The sequence below is a fragment of the Zootoca vivipara genome, chromosome 2 (genome assembly GCF_963506605.1).
Source record: "Zootoca vivipara chromosome 2, rZooViv1.1, whole genome shotgun sequence".
NCBI classification, from domain to species: Eukaryota; Metazoa; Chordata; class Lepidosauria; order Squamata; family Lacertidae; genus Zootoca; species Zootoca vivipara.
In genome coordinates this window covers 29,039,333-29,060,083 of record NC_083277.1, presented here as the reverse complement: position 1 = coordinate 29,060,083, position 20,751 = coordinate 29,039,333, and the positions used below count along the sequence as shown (strand labels likewise).

General features: G+C 41.6%; 1 protein-coding gene across 25 annotated transcripts in view; it reads left to right on the top strand.

Annotated features, from left to right (window-relative positions):
* The window catches only part of FOXP1 (forkhead box P1), a 548,710-nt gene that overhangs the window by 471,341 nt on the left and 56,618 nt on the right, over window positions 1-20,751 (top strand). For all 25 annotated transcript variants that reach the window (XM_060271348.1, XM_060271340.1, XM_035106646.2 and 22 more), the window contains one exon: window positions 12,561-12,665. In XM_060271348.1, coding sequence (XP_060127331.1) covers window positions 12,561-12,665 — 105 coding nt within the window. The remainder of the gene's footprint in view (window positions 1-12,560; window positions 12,666-20,751) is intronic.

Sequence of the window (20,751 nt, the reverse complement as noted above, 5' to 3'; positions counted from 1 at the left end):
TGTTTCTTTGGCAGCATCCACTGACTGCCCAGTTTTGCTATGGTGCTTTCAGGTTAAAACTGCATGTTAAATCCATAGTTTGGAGACCTGTTGAAGCTGTATATAACAGCCATGGTGGGGGAGGGTGGTTATCTGCATCAGTAAAGCAGCTGTTTAGTGTTGGGAGTGAAGCTTCCATGGATGCCAGTGAGATCTTCCGTCCCATGGCAAGCAGCAACTTCCAAGAGCTAACTTTGGTTGAGAATAGAGTGCACTTTCAGTCCACATACTTTCAGGTTAATGCACATACTTTCAGGACTACTTATGCACATGATTGCATACTTGATTCTTCTTCATTTGATTCCTGTGCTCTTTAAGATCAGAGGCTGGACGTTTTAAATTCTTCCATTGAAAAGTATAATGTTTTGAGTTGATGTGAGACAGTATGATGCCATGATTTGTGATGCTCCACTCATGCACACATGCAAACCATCCCCTGGATGTTGCATACATAAAGCAATGAACCTGTCCTTAGAAAAGCCGAATACTGGGGACACTTCTCATACTATGCTGTTCTTAAAGCCCTAAACGGCCTCGGCCCAGTATATCTGAAGGAGTGTCTCCACCCCCCATCATTCAGCCCGGATACTGAGATCCAGCACCGAGGGCCTTCTGGCGGTTCCCTCACTGCGAGAAGTGAGATTACAGGGAACCAGGCAGAGGGCCTTCTCGGTAGTGGTGCCTGCCCTGTGGAACGCCCTCCCATCAGATGCCGAAGAAATAAACAACTATCTGACTTTTAGAAGGCATCTGAAGGCAGCCTTGTTTAGGGAAGTTTTTAATGTTTGATCTTTTATTGCTTTTATTATTAATAATAAAAATGTTATGTTGGGAGCCACCCAGAGTGTCTGGGGAAGCCCATCCTGATGGGCGGGGTATAAATAAATCAGCAGTAGTAGTAGTAGTAGTAGTAGTAGTATAGAACATGTAGTTCTCAGTGCAGGTTGGCCAGACATGGACCTGAAGGAAAAGAAAGGACTGCTTTGGAGAACGGTTGTCTTGGAAATTATGTTGGGGGTGGCCCTAAAGGACAATGAGGGCGGGTCTGTCTGGTAGACACCTGCTAGCACTTTGGACTATTTTTAAATAGACATATTTTTATATGGAATAAGTTGCCATCGGTGAATTATTTTAAAGTTTTCCTTAACCTAACCTTTATTAGGGTTGATGGAATGTTGCTGCATAACCCAGGACTATTCTTGTTCTCAGATTTACATCATTATTACATTTTATTCTTAAATGATTCCTGGACTTCATGTTCTGTTTATAGTCAGATAAGAAAGCATTTGTTTTGCTAATCAGTTTCTGTATATTGTTATTTGTTAACCAAGTCTTGAATACTGACTTATCCCAGTGATGGCAAACAAGATGATCAAGGGTCTGGAAACCAAGCCTTATGAGGAATGGTTGAGGAGTTGGGTATGTTTAACCTGGAAAAGAGGAGACTGAGAGGAATATCTCAAGGGCTGTCACATGGAGGATGGAGCAAGCTTGTTTTCTCCTGCTCCAGAGGGTAGGACCCGAACCAATAGATTCAAGTTACAAGAAAGGAGATTCCGACTAAGCACCAAGAAGGGCTTTGTGATGGTTCAACTGTGGAACAGACTCCCTCTGAAGGGGTGGACTCTCCTTCCTGGAAGGTTTTTAAGCAGAGGTTGGGTGGGTATCTGTCATTGATGCTTTAGCTGAGATTCCTGCATTGTAGGGGGTTGGACTAGACGATCATCAGAGTCCCTTCCAACTCTACAATTCTATGATTCTAATATCTTCATTGTACATACCTTTTTACCCTGGCCTTTGATACTATCTATCTATCTATCTATCATCTATCTATCTATCTATCTGGACTCACTTTATTTCCACGATTGCATGTTGTTTAAAACTGTTTTTAAAATTGCGTTTTAATTGTTCTAACTTGCCTTGGGACCTTGGGTTGAAGGGTAGGTAATTGATATAAATTAAAATAAATCTGTTTCTTCTTTTATGTTAACAAGCTCCAGGTTTTCCAGACACAGGACACCAAGGACTGCTGTGTTGTGACGTCTATAACTCTCCACAAGTTCCTAAGCAAATGGCAGTTGAGATTATCATTGAATTTAGTGGATGACATGCAGTACTTACAATGCAACGGTCATCCTAAGAAAGTGCAAAGTTTCTTTGTGGCTCCTGTCCACCTCAATAGTGTGTGCCAATAATAGCAACGGGCTCAGCCTCTTAAGGAGAACAAAGCTGACAATCACTAGATTTAAATTACCATCATTCCAGTGGCAGGGTCTCTGCATGAATATGATATCCTGATGGGATGTGAAATCCTCTAATTAAACATGATTTTAGAACCAGAAAGAGGAAAGAAAATGAGATGATGAGGATAATGGGCAAGAAAACTATGCATTTCAACAAAGAGCGAATGATAGGCACACAGGACATTGCTCCATTTCTTCCTTGGCAGATTGCTCAAGCTTGCTGTCTTTAAACTGTTTCAAATAGCCCAGTAACTGAGTCTCTGTAAGCAAACTAACAGGACATTAGCTGAACACATTCTTGAAAATTAGATGAATATTCTTATTAGCCTGTTCAAAACATCTTGTAACAAATATCTTGGGAATGCTGTGCACTTTTACATGACAGAGTGTTTCCTCTATGCTATACCATAACAATAGGAGTGATGTGATTATATATATATATATATATATATATATATATATATATATATATAATGCATATATATAATATGTGATTATAATATATATATATATATATATATATATATATATATATATATATATATATATATATATGCATATATATATATGCATGCAAGCATTTACTAAGACCATTTGCAACCCATCGGTATGTGACACGTCTGGTAAAAACAAATGTGAAGAGGTTCTTTTAAAATAAAAAACCTATGTCAACAGGACAAAGACAGAAATCCACCAACAGCATACAAATCAATATGGCTAACCTGATCCAAAATACCCACCCACCCCACTCACACATGAAAACAAAGACCACCACAGCCAACCACAAATGAACAACCACACCCTAGGTCAACCCCAACCTCTCTCACCACCAAACACAAGTGAACAGCAGAGAACCTGCACAAGCAACGCTGACACGAAACCCCACATATATTAAGTAAAATAGAAACATCGCTACCCACCCCACCCCCACTCATCTTTTCCCCTCCCCCTCTTTCCCACTTTTCTTCTTAACGTCTCAGCAAATGAAACCGATTTGTAAAAAAAGAAAAAGAAAAGTTACATGGAAAATATTTAATAAATATTTAATAAAAATACAAATACAAATAAAAACCTACCGTATGTGAAATGCCCAGTAGCTACCCAGCTTATTTGCAGAGACCAATTCATTGTAGTCTTACCGATATATCCTAAGACCTAAGTTGTTCAGGACTTGTAAATTAATTCAAGGACCTTGAACCTGGCTTGGTAGTAGATGAGCAGCCAGTGCAGATATTTTAACAATAGTGCCACATGTTGTCAGCTGGGTGTCCCCATTAGCAGTCTGGCTGCCACATTCTGCACCAGTTGGAGCTTCTGAATCAGGCCAAAGGGCAGCCCCACATACAGTGCATTGCAGTAATCCAGCCTCAAGGTTACCACTGCATGGACTATAGTGGTCAAACTATTCCTAGCATGGAATAGTTCTTCTCTGTTGATGGTGGACATGCCCTGACAGGGATCACTCCTCCCAATAGAATTGACAGGCAGGTTCCTTTGAAGCCTTTCACCTCCTCTCTAGGGTGAGGAGTCATCCTGCCCTTGAGATTGACTCTGCTTGCAGCTGGTGAACTCAGAGTAGACATGTATAGGACTGCACTGTAAGTACCGGTATATGTTCTCATAATGAGGTCAACATTCAGTGTTGTATTTTTATAGATACTAGACTTCGGTATGGTACTTGTCAGATCACTTCCTGTTGAGATTTAGGCTTTCAGCACTTTTCCCCCTCTGCGAAAGCTAGAGACCTATCAGGATGGTCCACCCTCAGAGGCTAAATAGATTCAGCAAGTTCCCAGGTGGCTCGAGGGGATTTTCCAGCTCATATGACTGGTGCTCCTGTTGAAGCCCTGGCTGATATTTGGAACATCTGAATGGCTTGGGCTGTTGACATGATAATAAATAATAATTTTTTTATTTATATCCCGCTTTCCCCGGCCAGAGCCCTGATAGTCGTGATATTCCCTCTGCTGCTTTGTGGAGCCCATTTGGCTTGCTGGTATACAGTGGTGCCTCTGGTTAAGAACTTAATTCGTTCCAGAGGTCCGTTGTTAACCTGAAACTGTTCTTAACCTGAGACACTTTAGCTAATGGGGGCTCCTGCTGCTGCCACGCCGCCAGAGCATGATTTCTGTTCTCATTATGGGCGTACCCAGCGCGGGGCAGGGGGGCATCTGCCCCCCTAGAAGCAGGGCCGGCGCACGAGAGTGGCGCTGCCGGCGGGGCTGGTGGGTGGAGGCGGAGCACAGTCCGGCGGAGCGCGAGTTCGGCGTTCCTGCCCGCCGTACCCTCCCTCCCTCTAGCTCCCCGTCGCACCCTCCAGCAAGGCCAAGCGCGACAGGGAACCAGAGAGTGTGGCGGGAAGCTGGAGGGCGCGGCGGGCGGGAACGCCGAACTCGTGCTCCGCTGGGCTGTGCTCCTCCGCCGTCGCCTGCCTCTGGAGACTCCCCTGCTGCCGCCGATCCTGCTACTGCCGCCGCCGGCCCCCTCGCCTGGCAGCCATCGCGCTCTGACTCCTCTCCCGCCCCGCTGTGTGCGCTTCCTCCCTTCCCTTCACTCCCGTGCCTTGGCCCCACCCCTTGCCCCCCCAGTTTTGATCCTGGGTACGCCCCTGGTTCTCATCCTGAAGCAAAGTTCTTAACCCGAGGTACTATTTCTGGGTTAGCGGAGTCTGTAACCTGAAGCGTTTGTAACCTGAAGCGTTTGTAACACGAGGTACCACTGTACTCCAGAGCTTAGTCCAAATAAACAGGCTCACCTACCTAGTGGCAATGAAGGCAGCAAAGAAGGCATGCTTTACTGTCTCCATTGCATCCTCATTGCAGCCACCCAGCAGAGCTTTTCCAGGTACTGTGGGGCCTTTTACAGTCTGGCCTGAAGGAGATGACAGAACTGGAAGCAGCTCGCTGTGACTTGTTTGCAAAGCATTTTGAGGATAAAGTCACTAGCACCCACCAGGATCTTGACTCCGCTGTTACAGCAGTTCAGTCTCAGGGGGTTTCCAAAGCATTGCCTAGTCCTGTTGTGTTGGATAGGTTTCAGTTACTAAGGCTCGATGATGTGGACAAGATAACTTGGTTCGGTCAGGATGACCACTTCTTCCCCCGACCATTGCCCCTTGTGGCTGATAAAAACTAGCAGGTAGGAAGGGATAGCTGGCTGGGCCAGGGAGGTGGTTAATGCCTCTCTGTGATAGGGAGTGTTCCCTGCCTGCTTGAAGGAGGCAGTGGTAAAAACCGCTCCTTAAGATCTTTGGCTTAAGGGTGGTATACCAAATTAATTGATTATTTGATTTTTGCCTTTTGTTGCTGTGTGAAGAAAGATTCACTGGTGTCAACAAAAAGCATGTCACAAAATTCAGACCACATTTCTAAACCCATTCAAGGCTGTATTGTACTCTCTGCAACCCTCTTGAGGATCACAGAATAGACACTGAAGGTTGTGCGGAAATTTTAAAGGTCTGTCTAAGAGTATAATTAGGCCTTTATGTTTTTAGAACAGTGTTTTTATTGATATAATTCTATTAAGAACAGTTCAGGGTTGTTGTTGTTTTTTAATTCTGTGCTAGCTATTGAAGGGAAAAAATGAATCTCTTTATACTTTATTAAATGAGCACATACTCTACGAGTCATTGACATGCAGTAAGGATGGTACCTAACAATGCCATCTCTTTCAGTCAGTAGTGCACTTATAAAACAGTTTTGGTCTAGAAAATGTATAGGCTGTGCTATCGTGCGTGCTGAAAAGTGTGGTTCGCCATTGTGCGTACTTGAATAGTCATGCCTTTAGTGACCTCAAGGTTAGGCTGCTATAATACATTCTATGTAGGGCTGTCCTTGGGGAGTTGTTCAGAAGTTTCAGTTGACAGAGAACATGGACTTGCCTTTGACCAAGAAGTACTCCACCGTTTCCCCTGACCCCCTGGTACCCCTACTGTCATCCATTCAAGAGGATAATGCTAATCTCTAAATCTCTGAACAGTCTGCTAGAAGTCTACTGCTTTTCTGTGTCTTGTGTCAATTTCTAGAACCAGGAGCGCACCTGAGCCTATGCATATGCTCTTACTGTCTGGACATGGCGCATAGAGAGAGCTGTTCTCAGTAGTTTTTTTCAGCCATGAAATTAATTTTCTTTAGCGGTTCAGGGCTGCTCTATCTATGTTGGGTTTCCTATCCAGAGCCTGTTTTTCACGTGGTGGTGGGGAGTGTATTCCATTGTCTGTGAAAGTTGCCCCTGTGTCTCAACCGGTATGTTGATTTTAAAATAGATTTATCTCACCAACAACAGGCGTATACCACCTGCCAAATTATTCTCAGATTGAAGCTCTGAATAGTGTGAATACCTAACAGATAGCAATTGGAGCAGATGAGGTGCCCTCCAAGTCTTGTTTGGGCCTGGAACCAAATTTACTCCTCAGTGTATAGAATACAGGAAGCTATTTGTCTGACCTTTTCCGCTACAACCCAGAGATGGGTAGGTGTTTTCCTGTTATCAAGAGTGAATATGATGATCTGGCTCAAACAGCACGCCTGTTCTTCCTCCCAGTGTGTTTAGCTTCATGAATCCGTACTGTAATTTCACATACAGTTCTCTGTTCATTTAGACGTCTTCTACAGCTGCAATATTTTACTTTTTCTAGAGCCTTTTTAAAATCCCTGTTTGTGTGGGCATTTTGTTTCTGGTGTGCCTGTTTAAAGGAAGGCCTTGTCTGAGTGGGTGCAGGTTGCCAATATGAAACAATCAACTTTTTAAGGCGGGGGGGGGGGAGATGGGAAAAATTGTTTCATGCTTTTCGCAGCGACATGCGTGTTACATTTTTCCCCATATATGCTATAAAGGTATAAAGAAAACAAGTCGTATTTTCAAGCACATAAGTCACATACCAAAGAACTACAGCCACTCACGGCTTCCTGGCAAATATTAATCACAGCTCGCCTTGTCTTGAAACATGCATCTTCCCTTCTTACTCGATGTTCATTAGGAGACATGTAGTGTGCATAAAGCATGAATCAACACCGAGGAACCAAAATATGGCACTTCCCCAGTATATTGATAATTTTCTAGGATGTTTCTTCAAATAAAGTGAAAATAATTTTCCCCCTGTGCGTTTTTCACATAATGTGATTCAGAGTGGATTAGAGCATGCATAGAGCGTCCATTGGCTGGCCAATGGAGAAAGCATCACCATTTCTGCATTGCTGTGCAGTGTAGGGGGCAGCAATCTTGGCTGTATCTGGATTGCAGGGGAGATCACTGATCTTGGCTTTAGGTTCCCATTTAACTACACATCCTGTTATTGGCAGCTCTCTTGATTTTACTCAAGGACTTCTGAGAACTGCTGTTGGTACTACTTCAGTTCTGTCTGTCTCTCTCCCTTATTTTCCCCAAGTAATATGAATAGCACAAAAAAACTTGGTTTCATTTTTATTTTTAACATGGAATTTAATTGTGAGTATGGGGGGGGGGGGAATAACACTGTCAGCACTTGATGGCAATAATTCAAGAAACATGAAGCCTAGTTTTGGCATGATTGTTTTCAGTTCTGAATTACAAACCTTTTTGGATAGTACAGGGGAAAAGGTCTTACTGATTTTCCCAAATTTTTGGTGCATATTTATATAGAGAGAGAGGTTTTTTGTTACTACATCTTGGGCATGCAAATTATGTTATTTTCCAAATATAAAATGAAAATGAAGATTTTTTAGGATTCTGCAAAAGCCACCAGATTACCGGTACATATTAGAAAGCAGTGTTCGTGATTCATAACATGAACACAGCTGTGCAGAATTCTATATACACTCACATATAGGGCTCAGGGGATGTTTTCATAAAATTGGCGAGTGCTATTAGTCTTTATTAGATATATTAAAACAGAACAGATTAGGAACTAGATATGTGGTTTGCACTGGCATTTACAAGTTGGCAACTATAGAACACATGGACATTTTGTCCTTTCCTTGTTGCATTTGTGTGGCTTTTGTCCTTGTGATTTAAAATGTTTGCAAAGTCAGCCAGGTACTGAAACAAAAAACAGATATACCTACAATTCTTTTCATTGATCCTAATGGGCTGCTAATATGAGTGCCTAGTTTCCCACTATTCTGTTCAAGTCAATTGATAACAAGTCAACAAAACACAGTTATATTCAATTTAAAAACAGCTGGGTGTGATATAACATCAGCTGTAAATCCCCCCCTGGCAGAGCTTGTCCTAAAATGGACCTTCTACCTTCAGTATGAAGCTGAATTGTCTACTGAGGAAATAAATTGATGCTCTTCTCTTTTTAAAAACTGTAGCCCTACTACTAGCAGCTGAAAAAACAGTTTATTGAAATATACTTACATCACATGGCAAGACTACACGTAGATAACATGTTTTTATGTGTGACTTTATCTGACTCATGTTTTATTATTGAGACTTTGACAGAGTTTGGATGTCACGCTGAACAATGGTTTATCGTGATGAGAACAAGTTTAGCCTTCCCTGTGCTCCCTCCAACTCCTAATAGGGGGAATACAGAAGTTTTCTTTTCCATTTTTATTTAACCAGTTTGCTGTGCCATCCAAACTTCACAAGCAGTGGACAATCTTAAATATGGTTTGTTTGAAACCACCCATCTTCAAACCCTGGTTTGTGATGCTGTCTTGTTTCAGCGTACATAAGTTTAATCACAGTTTATAGTTCAGGTGTAACACTTTCCTAAATTAGAAACGAAAGGTTCTAATCTTCACCTTGTGGCTGTGCCAGAGGATGATGGGAAGAGTGTTCTAGCCATAGCTGCCAAGTTTTCCCTTTTCTCGCGAGGAAGCCTATTCAGCATAATAGAATTTCCCTTTAAAAAAGGGAGAACTTGGCAGCTATGGTTCTAGCCAGGTGGGGAGGCTCAGCTCGTTTACATTACAGTCACAGTTTATTGTGACATCCAAATTCAGAAGCCACACAAAACAGTTTGCTGCTATTCTTATTTATTGAAAGTACAGAGGTTGTTGCCATCTGTACTAACCAATATAGTGAGCATCTATTGATTGATCGATCAATCGATATCCTTCCAAGGGGCTCAGGGGGGCATATGTTACCCTTCGGTCCCTCCACATTTATCCTCACAACACTGTGAAGCAGCTTAAGCTAAATGATTTTGAATGGCCCAACACTGCCTAGTTAACTTCCTGGCAGAGTGATGATTTGAATACCCCTCTCCCTGGACCAAGTCTGGTGTTCCTTCCAAAGCAAGACACTGGCTCTGTTACGGTAGAAGGCCTCTCCAATGCCTCAAAGCTAACAAAGCACGGAGGATAATCCCCAAACCTCCCTGTAACTAAGCTCAAGTACACATAATTGACACAACAGCACATGCTTCCTCTTCTACTATGCCTCTCTTTCCCTCCTTCCTTTATCTCTAATGTGTCAGATGGTAGACTGTATACCCTTTGGGGCATAGACCTCTCCTCTTGTACTTCATGCAGTGCCATTGCACATTTGTGGATCTATATAAATAAAATAACAGCAGCGGCATAAGTGTTCTGTATTTTGACACTTTGACCTGCTGTGGGTTTTGTGTATGCAATGGGAGGATTAAAATATGCATGAGGGTACACTGTAAAAGTATGTGACAGCTCAAACCTATGACTGTGTCTTATATTTAGGTAGATCACACCAGAATCTGTTGCAGTCCAAGAATCACATGTTGCAGCAAAATTTCCCCAACCATGCAGACAATTGTCCTCCTCCACTATTTCAGTAATGGGCTTCCAGTTGCTGGAATTTAATTGCTGATGGAAATTAGCGTATATTACAGCAAATGATTCTTGTACAATTGATTTCCAACTTGGAGATTAACCTATGCACTTGAAAAGTAATAGGCATAGCATTTTTTTACCTATTTCCAGTGATGAAAAAATTAGGGTAATAAGCAATGGGAATCTTCAATCCCATTGAGAAGTTTTCTGATGGCCTAGACCAGACATGTCCAACACGTCGATCGTGCAATGGATTCTGGTCGAGCACAACTAAGGTCTTGGGGCGCCACAGCCAGAACGACTCCACAGGCAGCATGTCCGGTGGAGGCTTCGCTTGGCCAGGCTTGCTTCCGCTGCCACGGCAAGTGCTCTAGCTTCTACTGGCACTGCCCCTGCCTTGTGGCCGCCTCAAGCACCCTGCAAGCCGTAGCCCTGATGAGGCACACATGGGCTGCAGCGCTGCGGAGGGAGCCACAGGATGGGCGGCACGTGAGAGATACAATCATGTCCCTCCTCCTCTCCCATCTCCCGCTGGTTCCCATGGAAAGAAAACACCCTCTCCCTCCTAGTTCTGTGTGGATGCTGAACTTTCCCCACCTTTCCAGCTCCAGCCTAGCTGCCTGAAGAGATGAAGTGACACCAGTTCTTAAGGCTCTGCACTGCCTGCCTTTGAGTTTCCAGGTCTGATTCAAGATTTTGCTATTAGCATATGAAGGAGTAAACTATGTGGGACCCAGGCACCTCTTTAATGCCACATTCAGAGAACTGGGACTCTCCAGATGTGGTTCATCTTTACTCCCATCAGCCCTAGGCAGCATGGCCAATGGTCAAGGACGACAGGAACAACAACATCTGGAAGGACCACAGGTTCCCCATCCCTGCCCTATACTGTCCCTCACATGCTTTTAGGTCAGCTCATGGCCCCACCTTCACAAGAGCCTTGGGAGGGAGTGACAGGAAACAGGGCATTTACCATAGTGGAGAAATGTGATTAGCCCCCCCATAGTGAGTAGTTTTAAGAAATAAGTAAAATCACCAAGCATTTGGTTGAAGAGCTTTTAATCTTCTATTTTGCTGATCAGCTACTCTGCTGGTTGCTCCATAGCTTATGGAATTTTATTGGCAATTTTATAGTGGTTTTGTTTTGTTTGTGTGTATCGTACATTTTGGTTTTTGTATGCTGCTTAGGGGTTCTTTATATTGGAGGAAATGTTTGATATAAGTCTAAGTAATAATGAAAACCCTTATAATTCAGCCAGTAAAGATATCAAATTGCTCATTCTGTTGTTCGCCAAAAGCAAATATGAAGTAAGATTTTACACTGATTTGTAACATATTCATATGTGTTGAATACGACGGGGGGGGGGAATTGGGGGTTCCAACCCCTACTTGTAGTTAATTCCTGATCGGGACACATGCATGTCTATTATTATTTTTACAACTTTTTGCTTTCGAACTTGCAACTTGCAAGAGAGTCAGCTGAACACACACACATTAAAAAAAACAATTTGGGAGAAGAAATGAATGTGGACAAAAAAGTGCACCCTTCAAGATAACTGACATTTCTTCTTTTAAAAAGTCATTTAAGGTTATGGAAATTGTCAGAAAAAATAATTTCCTTTGCTTAAGAGGTTTTCATGCAGAAGTTGAGTAAATATATTTCAGAACATGGTTCATCAGTTAATGCAACAGATACATTTCCCTGAGCACCACATGGCCTGGATCAAAGCATCTCATGACTTGGAGCAGTGTGGCCAAATCATTATGTATTGATTGGAATCCTGCTAGAGTTTTAACTCTTCGATGTTTGAAAAGGTGCTTCCTGCCCCAACCACCTTTTTATAAGCTCTGTCTTGGTGGCCTAGGAAGCAATGCTGCTGTTTATGACACCCTTCTATCCCAACGAAATGATAGAATTCCCTTTTTGCTACGTCTCTTGTTAAAATGAATTTTATAGTTGGGAAACATTCACTTTTTGCTAAGAAATATGAACAGAGCTGCAAAGAAGGCATCAAGAGGAGGGGAGCATGCAGGTCTCTTGTGATAGGGTTAAAGATGGCGTAACACAGATATGCGTGCTTTTCTTTTCCTTTGTCTTACACAGTATTTTGGAGTACCTATAACCCTCAAAGTTATTTAAGATGCTAGATATAAACTGCAAGGGTATTTAGTCTTCCATCTGCTATAAATATGCAATTTCCAAACACTTTTTGTATCTAAGACATAAAGCTACACTGTCAAATGTTCCCAACATTCACTTCCTATGTTTATTTCAGTTCTTAACAAAACTTCTAATCAATCAATCAATCAATCAATCAGGCACACATTACCTGCTTGCTAAAATCCCGACACATTTGCGACTGTTCTGTTGTAAAGCTCAAAGGAGAGCTTCCTTGAAACAAAACGAATTGTGCTTTCCTGAATATTTCATTTTTTTAATGTGTTTATACTGTACTTACATATTTTGCTTTTAACGCTGCAGCAAGCTAAATTCATTCAAAGCACCACCTTATAATGCTTTCCCACTTTTTCCCTCCCTCATCAGTTTATCCCACGAAGAACACTCTCATAGCCATCCGCTTTATGGGCACGGAGTATGCAAATGGCCAGGCTGTGAAGCAGTATGCGAAGATTTCCAGTCATTTCTAAAGTAAGCATATTTTATTTATTTTTTGGCATTTCATATATTTCATTAAGCATGAATCTACCTTCAGATGAGCTGAAAACATCTCCTGCTGTTGGTGGTGGCTTCCTGTCCAAGGTGTCTCTTGTAAATACAGATGATGTGCAAGTCGTGTTGTCCTCAGTGAAGCCTAGGCAGAAGGTCATTTCAGGGTGACTGCCAAAGGACCTCCCTCATTCAGCACAGTCTGAAATCAACAGCTTACTGGGTTCAACTCTGCTGCATGTGCAGATCGCATCCAGTAGTGTTTGGGTTTTTACGACAGTCCTCTGTCGTTCTTGTATATGCTTTCACCAAACCTTAGATCCAACATAGAAGCAACGGAGTCTATCCTCCTTATTTAATTGATTTTTGTAACTCCTTTTATTGAATACAGACTGGCAAAACTACATGCATTGTTAATTGTGTCACATAAGTATCTAATAAGCAAAGTCAACACTACTTACATTAAATTCTAATTACGTATATTAATTGAGCCCCTGTAGTTTGACACAGACTTCTCCTCACTACCAAAAAAAACAAACAAAAAACAGCACATTATAAAAGTTAACTTACTGACAAGCTGGTACTGTACCTGCAAGCATTCCATTTTTTTTTAAATTGTAGGCTGTTTATGTATTTACCACTGTCATTTTAGAAACTACCACAGACAAAGGTGCTCTTTCTAACTTCCACATTTCACATGATTGCTAGTCGATCTGTCTTGTGTTTTGCCCGTTTATACAACTGCCCGCTTTTCTGCGCATCCTCCAGCCTCCAGCTGGCCCCAGAGCTTCAATTTTAGTTGTGGATATTTTTGGATACAGTATTTTTGGTCTGGATTGGAGAGACAGCAGCAGAGAGGGTGTTTACAGAGTGTTTAGAGGATGCTCCCCACTTAAAGCGGTTGTCGCTTATGCGCTTGGGGACCTGGTATGTAACCCCCTGCCTAAGTTGGGGGACACCTGTAGTCAGTTCTATGCCATATTGTCTGTGACCCTCGTAGCCTTTCATAACTCTGTTAACATCGCTTATGCAATAATTTCATGGACACAAAGCATTTTTCAAAAGGGGCAAATCTTTTATAATGCCCTCAATTCTCCTAGATAAGAAAATAAATTGGGAGTCTTGTTTTTGTTTTATACATTCTGAGAAATGAATATAGTAAGGGCTGGAAAAAAAGAAAAGAAACCATGGGTTGTTTACACACACACACACACACACACACACACCTGTGATCATTTTGTAGTGTTTGTTCCTAAGGTAAGGAACACTAGAAGGTCTTTGATTTTAAAGATAGATTCTGTTCAAATAACAACCCCAGTTGTCTTTCACTCACAGCTAACAGGAGGATGCTTATCAGTATCAGCAGATACATAAGCTATTGTACACATTCATTTCCCTATTTCTTTTCAAAATAAGTTGCAGTTTTACACAAGAGTTTGCGGTGTTTTTTCTTCCTTCCACCCCTTGAGGCAGTCAGCCACTGGTTGTCATGCAATTGTACCATCAGTTAGAGCTAACTGCTACCAGCAGGTGATTCTGCTAAATCTAATGAAACCAAAACACCCTGCATTGCCTCGAATACAGAAAAACAAAAACAAGTCCACTTTCACTGCTGTGACAGAATGGTCTCATTCTCTGCAGCAAGAAAACAAGAATGCAGGCAGACTTTGTATGCTCTGTCTCAGATATCTAATGCTGTATAATATGGAAGGCGGTAGAAGAGCCGCTTGGCTTCCTTTCTTCTTTTATAGATAAAAGCCATTCTTGGGCACACAGGTAGTTCTTTGAAATTAAAGTACATGAGGGCTGATGAGGTGTGTAGCTTCTTGGCACCCAGGTAGTAAGTTTGATATGCAGTAAGCACTCCCAATAGTCACTGCATAATTCAAACCTAGAGGTAGTAGGGTAAACACATGCAGTTTGGGATCCGTGCAATCTGGATGCTATAGAGCAGGGGTCAGCAAACTTTATCAGCAGGGGGCCGGTCCACTGTCCCTCAGACCTTGTGGGAGGCCAGACTATATTTTTTGGGGGGGAAATGAATGAATTCCTATGCCCCACATAGATGCATTTTAAATAAAAGCACACATTCTCCTCAAGTAAAAACACCAGGCAGACCCCACAAATAACCCAAAGATGCATTTTAAATAAAAGGACACATTCTATTCATGTAGAAACATGCTGATTCCCGGACTGTCCGTGGGCCGGATTTAGAAGGCAATTGGGCCAGATCCGGCCCCTGGGCCTTAGTTGGGCCTACCCATGCTTTAGAGGCTTAGTACCAGGCTGGCCTCTGCCCATGTAAGAGAAAATGACTATGGAATCGGCATTTGTTGGTTGGTTGGTTTATAAACTTGTATGTGCTGCCTTCTCAAACTAGTGAAAAACGAAGCGAGCAGGGCTCTAGAAGAGGGCAGTCCAACGTGCAGCCTCATGTGTCCCTCAAGGCCTTTTTTGGTGGCCCTCACCAACGTTTGACAGCATCCTAGAATCCTCCAGCCTACTTCTCAAAGCCTAGTTAGCACTTTCCCAGCTTTGCATGGGAGGTGGGAGGGCCTTAGGATCCGGCCAGAGCCTCATGCCTCTTTCTCAAAGCCCAGTGCCTCACTTAGGGCTTGCTGCCCTCCTACACAGCAAGGCAGTGAGCAGCCCACGGGTTCCATGTCAAAGTACTCTTGCAGTACCGCCCTGCTCTAGAACAATCTTCATCAACCTGATACCCTTGCGGTGTTTGGGGCTATCACTCTCATCAGCCACAGTGGCTAATGATCAGGGATAGTGGGAGTTGTAGTCCAAAACCCCTAGAAAACACCAGGTTAGGGAAAGCTGCTCTAGAAAGTGCATGGCTGAATCTGCTGTTAGATTAGGATATCCCAGTAAAATGGATTCATTTTTTTAGGGATAGCCACCCTCCCGGGCCTGATGAGGGAAGGATTCCAAACCCAAGATCCACTGCAATCACTGAGGATTCAGCAAATTTCTTGCTAAACCCAGCAGATTCCCAGCATAGCTCCCTCATCTGGGTCACATGGTTGAGCTGAGACAGATGGATCTTATGCTGGCATGAGCCACAAAGAATGGATGTTCTGGAGGCCATGATGGATTTGTCTGAGCAGGAGAACTTCCTTTGGTTAATAACTCAGTTCAGCTTGGTCCCGTGACTTGGCAACTCAGCAGAACTTAAGCCAGCAAAAAGAATGATATAAGCCAAACAAAGTCTTGTTTTCTCTTTGCTAGGCTTAGGTATAGATATACTCCTGAGCAAAGTATGGAACAGGGGTGATTTATGCTGGCTTAATTTAAGCTAAATTGCCCCCCTAGAACCCTATGTGGGTCACTGCCATATGGGCATACTATGCAGGAGGTTCTTGAGTACCTTAAAAAAAGGTGTAGTAGTTTAGTTAGGTTTTCATTATTTCCAAACTCTACACCGGTATTTTATCGAACAGTTGAAAGTGAAACAGAGGGCAGCATAATGTAACGCCTTTCTGGTGGTTGTTGGGTTGCCCACTTTGTTTTCCAGTTGTATGTCTCTCCTGCAAAGCACAGGTAGGTGGGCTTTCGACGTACAATTTTGCTCCATTATGGAGCCTACAGAACACCCTTAGGAGAATGTGATCTAGCAGTGTGCGCTTGCTGAGAGCTCTTCCCAGGAGAATGGAGAGAAGAAGCATGTGAACAGTATGCACATTTATTATGGGGAAAGGGGGACAAAATGTTTCTGTTGTTGAAGTTTTCCCTGCTGAGGAAGGAAGATGCAGTTAGTGATCTGAATAGAGCAAAGATGGGCAACTAACTTTGGGAAACCTTTCTTTCTACCCTGTAGTGACTATATGGCCATTTAATTTAAGGGCAAACTCTCTTCATGATATTGGCAAACGCCGTTTCAACATATTTTCAGTAAAAAGGTGAAGGTAAAGGACCCTTGACAGTTAAGTCCAGTTGTGAACAACTCTGGGGTTGCGCGCTCATCTCGCTTTACTGGCCGAGGGAGCCAATGTTTGCCCACAGACAGTTTTTCCGGGTCATGTGGCCAGCATGACTAAGCCGCTTCTGGAGAAACCAGAGCAGCGCAAGGAAACGCTGTTTACCTTCCCGCCGGAGCGGGACTTGCACTTTGACGTGCTTTCAAACTGCTAGGTTGGCAGGAGCTGGGACAGAGCAACGGGAGCTCACCCCATCATGGGGATTCGAACCTCTGAGCTTCCGATTGGCAAGCCCAAGGTTCAGTGGTTTAAACCACAGTGCCACCCACGTCCCTAATATTTTCAGCAGGGACTACCAAAAATGGTACTCCAAAACCCCAGTGGGGTTTTATCCAATATTATTTACATCTCTCTCTCTCTCTTTCTCTTTCTCTAAATCAAATTATTATTTTACAAGAGTAAATAACTTTTGACACAGTAGCCTGCATAGTATTCGTGTGCCTGTGTGTGTGCTTGTCATTTTGGACTGCTTGGTATAAGCAGTAGTAACACATTATAATATATATTTAAAACGGAGGTTTTTGTCATTTGTAAATGGAGGCTTGCTGGTAATCTGCATCATGTGAATTTTAAGTTTTAATAAAACTGAGGAGGGCTTGTGTGAAAGAAACTCTCTCGGCACACTCTGCAATGTTTTCACAAGTGTTTTTATCATGGTAACATCTTGTTTACTTTAGTTGCTTGCCTAAAACTACTTGGAACATGTTAAGAAAACATTTCAGGAAAGCTTCTAAAAGAGGCTTTTGTTTAGCAGCAACTGTGAGGCTGCTCAGCTCACAAAGGTGTTAACTTTCAACCCCTTAAGCACTTCCACATGAAATTCCAGCAACTATGCTTGTGGTTTTTGGGAAGAAAAAGTGCACATTAAAGAGATCAGGTATATGCTAATACATGTTGAAGGAAGGCCGGAAATCATAAATTGTTTCAAATGCATTAATTGCTATTATTTGCGTGTCAGAAAGTTTTAGAGCTGAAGTTACCTCCAGAGTTAACAAAACAGAGACTTCTGGTAAAATTGGTGCAATGTTAGAAGCGGCGGGTGTAGGGGGAGGAAAGCCTACATATATCGAAGCTTGTATATATACCGAGGATATGTATGGTCTTAAAATTCAAACACATGGCCCTGGCAGTTCACTTCTTCAAACATAAATAAAATAGGTGGCTGGCTAAAGGTTTTCCATGCTGTTAATCCACTGTAAGTGACCTAACAGGATGACCAAAATGTATGAAATCTGTTCTGTGTGAAATATACCATGCCTATGAACAGATCTAAAAAACACACACACAAAAACCCAGTTCATTTTATTCCTCAGATTGTCAGACGTGCAGAGTGGAGTTCAGATTTGAATGCCACAGGTTTTTACAGCATGCTTATTAACCTCACTGACATTGTACGGAAGTTCAAGACCTTTCCAATAGTTGCATCACTTAAAAAGGTCAGAGTGGCCTAAATACCACACTGCCCTCTAGTGATGTTTATAATATTAGAAGTAAAAGTTTTAGCGAAGTGGCCCAAAGATATTATCTCAACTATCATTACTTTGCATCTTTTTAATATGGAGATAAGAGTTACTTTGTAATCCTCTTTTACTTCATTTGGTCACTTTCCAAGTGGACAAATAGCTATGAAATGGGCATCTCCTTACATTGAGAATATTTGTTGTGTGCTGTGTACTGTGTTGGAACAAAACCTCTTGTCTTTCATAACCACATATGGGAGTTTTAGGTGCTTAGTTTATGTTTCCCACTTTTAATTTCCGGTATCTAATCAGAAAGCATTACTTAAGAGACAGAGATCATCTTTGTTTCATACTTTTTATTGACACCATCTCCCACATTATTGCTATGTCTAAATGGTAAAATTTATTATTAGCAATAGTGTCACAAAAGTCTGAGACAGCGATTTTCCTTTCAATAAAAGTAGTTAAAAACCTTTTAGAAAATCCATAATTTTGATTGCTGGTACTTCATAAATGTATAACTGGTACTTTTTAGCTGTCTCTTTAGGGAAAAATGAGTTTTATCACCTGCAGTACCTGGGTTAATGAAATTGTATGTTGGAATTTAGCCAGAATGAAAGATGAGATCATTCCGTGGTACTGGTATTAGCAACAGGTCTCATATAAAGCTTTGACGCTTAAGGCAACTATAATTACAACTGTGCGCATATGTGATTATTTGTCATTTTCAAAGTTCCTGTACTTTTGAAAGAAAATGAAAACGTTACCGTAAAGGTCCCATGGTCTGAAAAGCTTTAGCAAAGCAGAGAAGAAATATACACATGTTCATCTTTAACTAGAAAATAAATTTGCTTGCTTTACATTTGAGCCTCAGTTTCCTGCTCAGCCCTTTACAAAAATAAAACTCAAAGTTCAAATTTTAAAGAAGTGTTGCCTTTCCCCTTCCCATGTCTAATTGTTTGTGTGGATATTAGCCATCCAGGAAATCCCATACTAAACAAATACGAATCCAAGCTGCTACAGGCAGCTCAAGATATTGTAGACAGTTGCAATGATTTTATTTTCCCCCTTTTTGCAACGTGGTATTTATTGTATTTATTTTATGTATGCTGCCTCCTTTCAAAGACAGAGAGTCAGCTGTCAAAACGGACTATTTCAGTCCAAAGGGAAGCACTTGATATACTCCTTTTTAACCTTGGCTTTCTTCACTTTTTAGAGAATTCTATATATGTATCTTTATATGGTGATAAAAGAGAGCTGTGTTGTGCTGTGACACAGAAGCTTAAATTCAGCCCTGTTACTGAAGACTCTTTCGAGATGTGTAAGCAGTGCAGGAATCCTGAAAGGCTGTCACGCGAGGGTGTTGGTTTGAAATGTGCCTGGAATCTCTAACCAAGCTCGCTATCAAATACGGCAATATTTCCCTCCCTAATGCACAATTAGTAATAGCCCTTCTTAATGATTTTCTTCTGGGTGCAAAATTAAAATAAACACAGCATCCCATTGAAATATAAGGCTAATGCATGAATACAGGACTGTTTGGTGGCTGTGGTGTGTGTTTTCATTTTAAAGATGACATTTGTCTACCTGCGACTCCGTTATGTATCCTGTGGAATGCAGTGCTGTTTAGACACTCGGCTACATCTGCACTTGATTTCAAAACTTGGAGTAGGTGATTTTGCCAGGTTCCTGATGTCTCAATTTAACAATAGACGTGAGAGTGCCCAAGTGGTTAAGCTGTCCATTTTTAATAATAAATAATAATAACGGCTGTGTCGCAAAAGTGTGTTTTTTATGTTAGTCTGTTGTTTTTGTGTGCTAGCATGCTTTTTATATTTGCATTATCAGTGACATATGCCAACTTTCATAGCCATTCCTGATGTCTCCACACTTCCCTAGCTTTTTTATTTCAACAGCATTTCACTGGGGCTGCATTAGAGGCCATTTGAATATTTCATTTCCTATTAATTATGCACTGTGACTCTCAGTGTCATTATAAAAAAGAGCCTAATGTAACAAAGGATGAAAAGAACCATCAAGCAGTGTGACCAAAAGAAAATATTCCAAAGCTTGTCACGTATGACCGGCTTAACATCTCTAATTTGAAATCCATTGCATTCATCTTAAATTAAAGCTTAAGGATTCTACCTTTACCTTGTTTCCTTTGCTGCATGTTTTAGGTGGCTGAATTTTTAGTTTAAAATATTAATGGATTCTGAGGGTAGAAAGTCTTTTTTGTCATCAAAATATGCACAGCATTAAGTATTTAGTTATATCTGTAATTTTTGCATTTCACCTTTACACCCAGTTTAAAGACGTAGCTGTTAATGAGAACTGTGCACTTCAGTTAATAGGTTAATAGCTATTAACTATTCAGCTAATAATTCTTAACTATTAATCACCACAACATACACTCTCTCTTTCATTTTATTGGTGTTATGGAAGGGAAATGCAGTTGTAGGTGTTAATGTATCAAAAAGAAAGGAGCGGAAAGAAAGAAGAGGGTTTTCTATAGCATTGCAGCACATGTCAGCTGTGATGCTTTTTAATAAATAAAACTCCTTGCATTATCAAAATTATTTTTAGTTATATATACCTAATGGACTTTTGCTGCAATCAGCT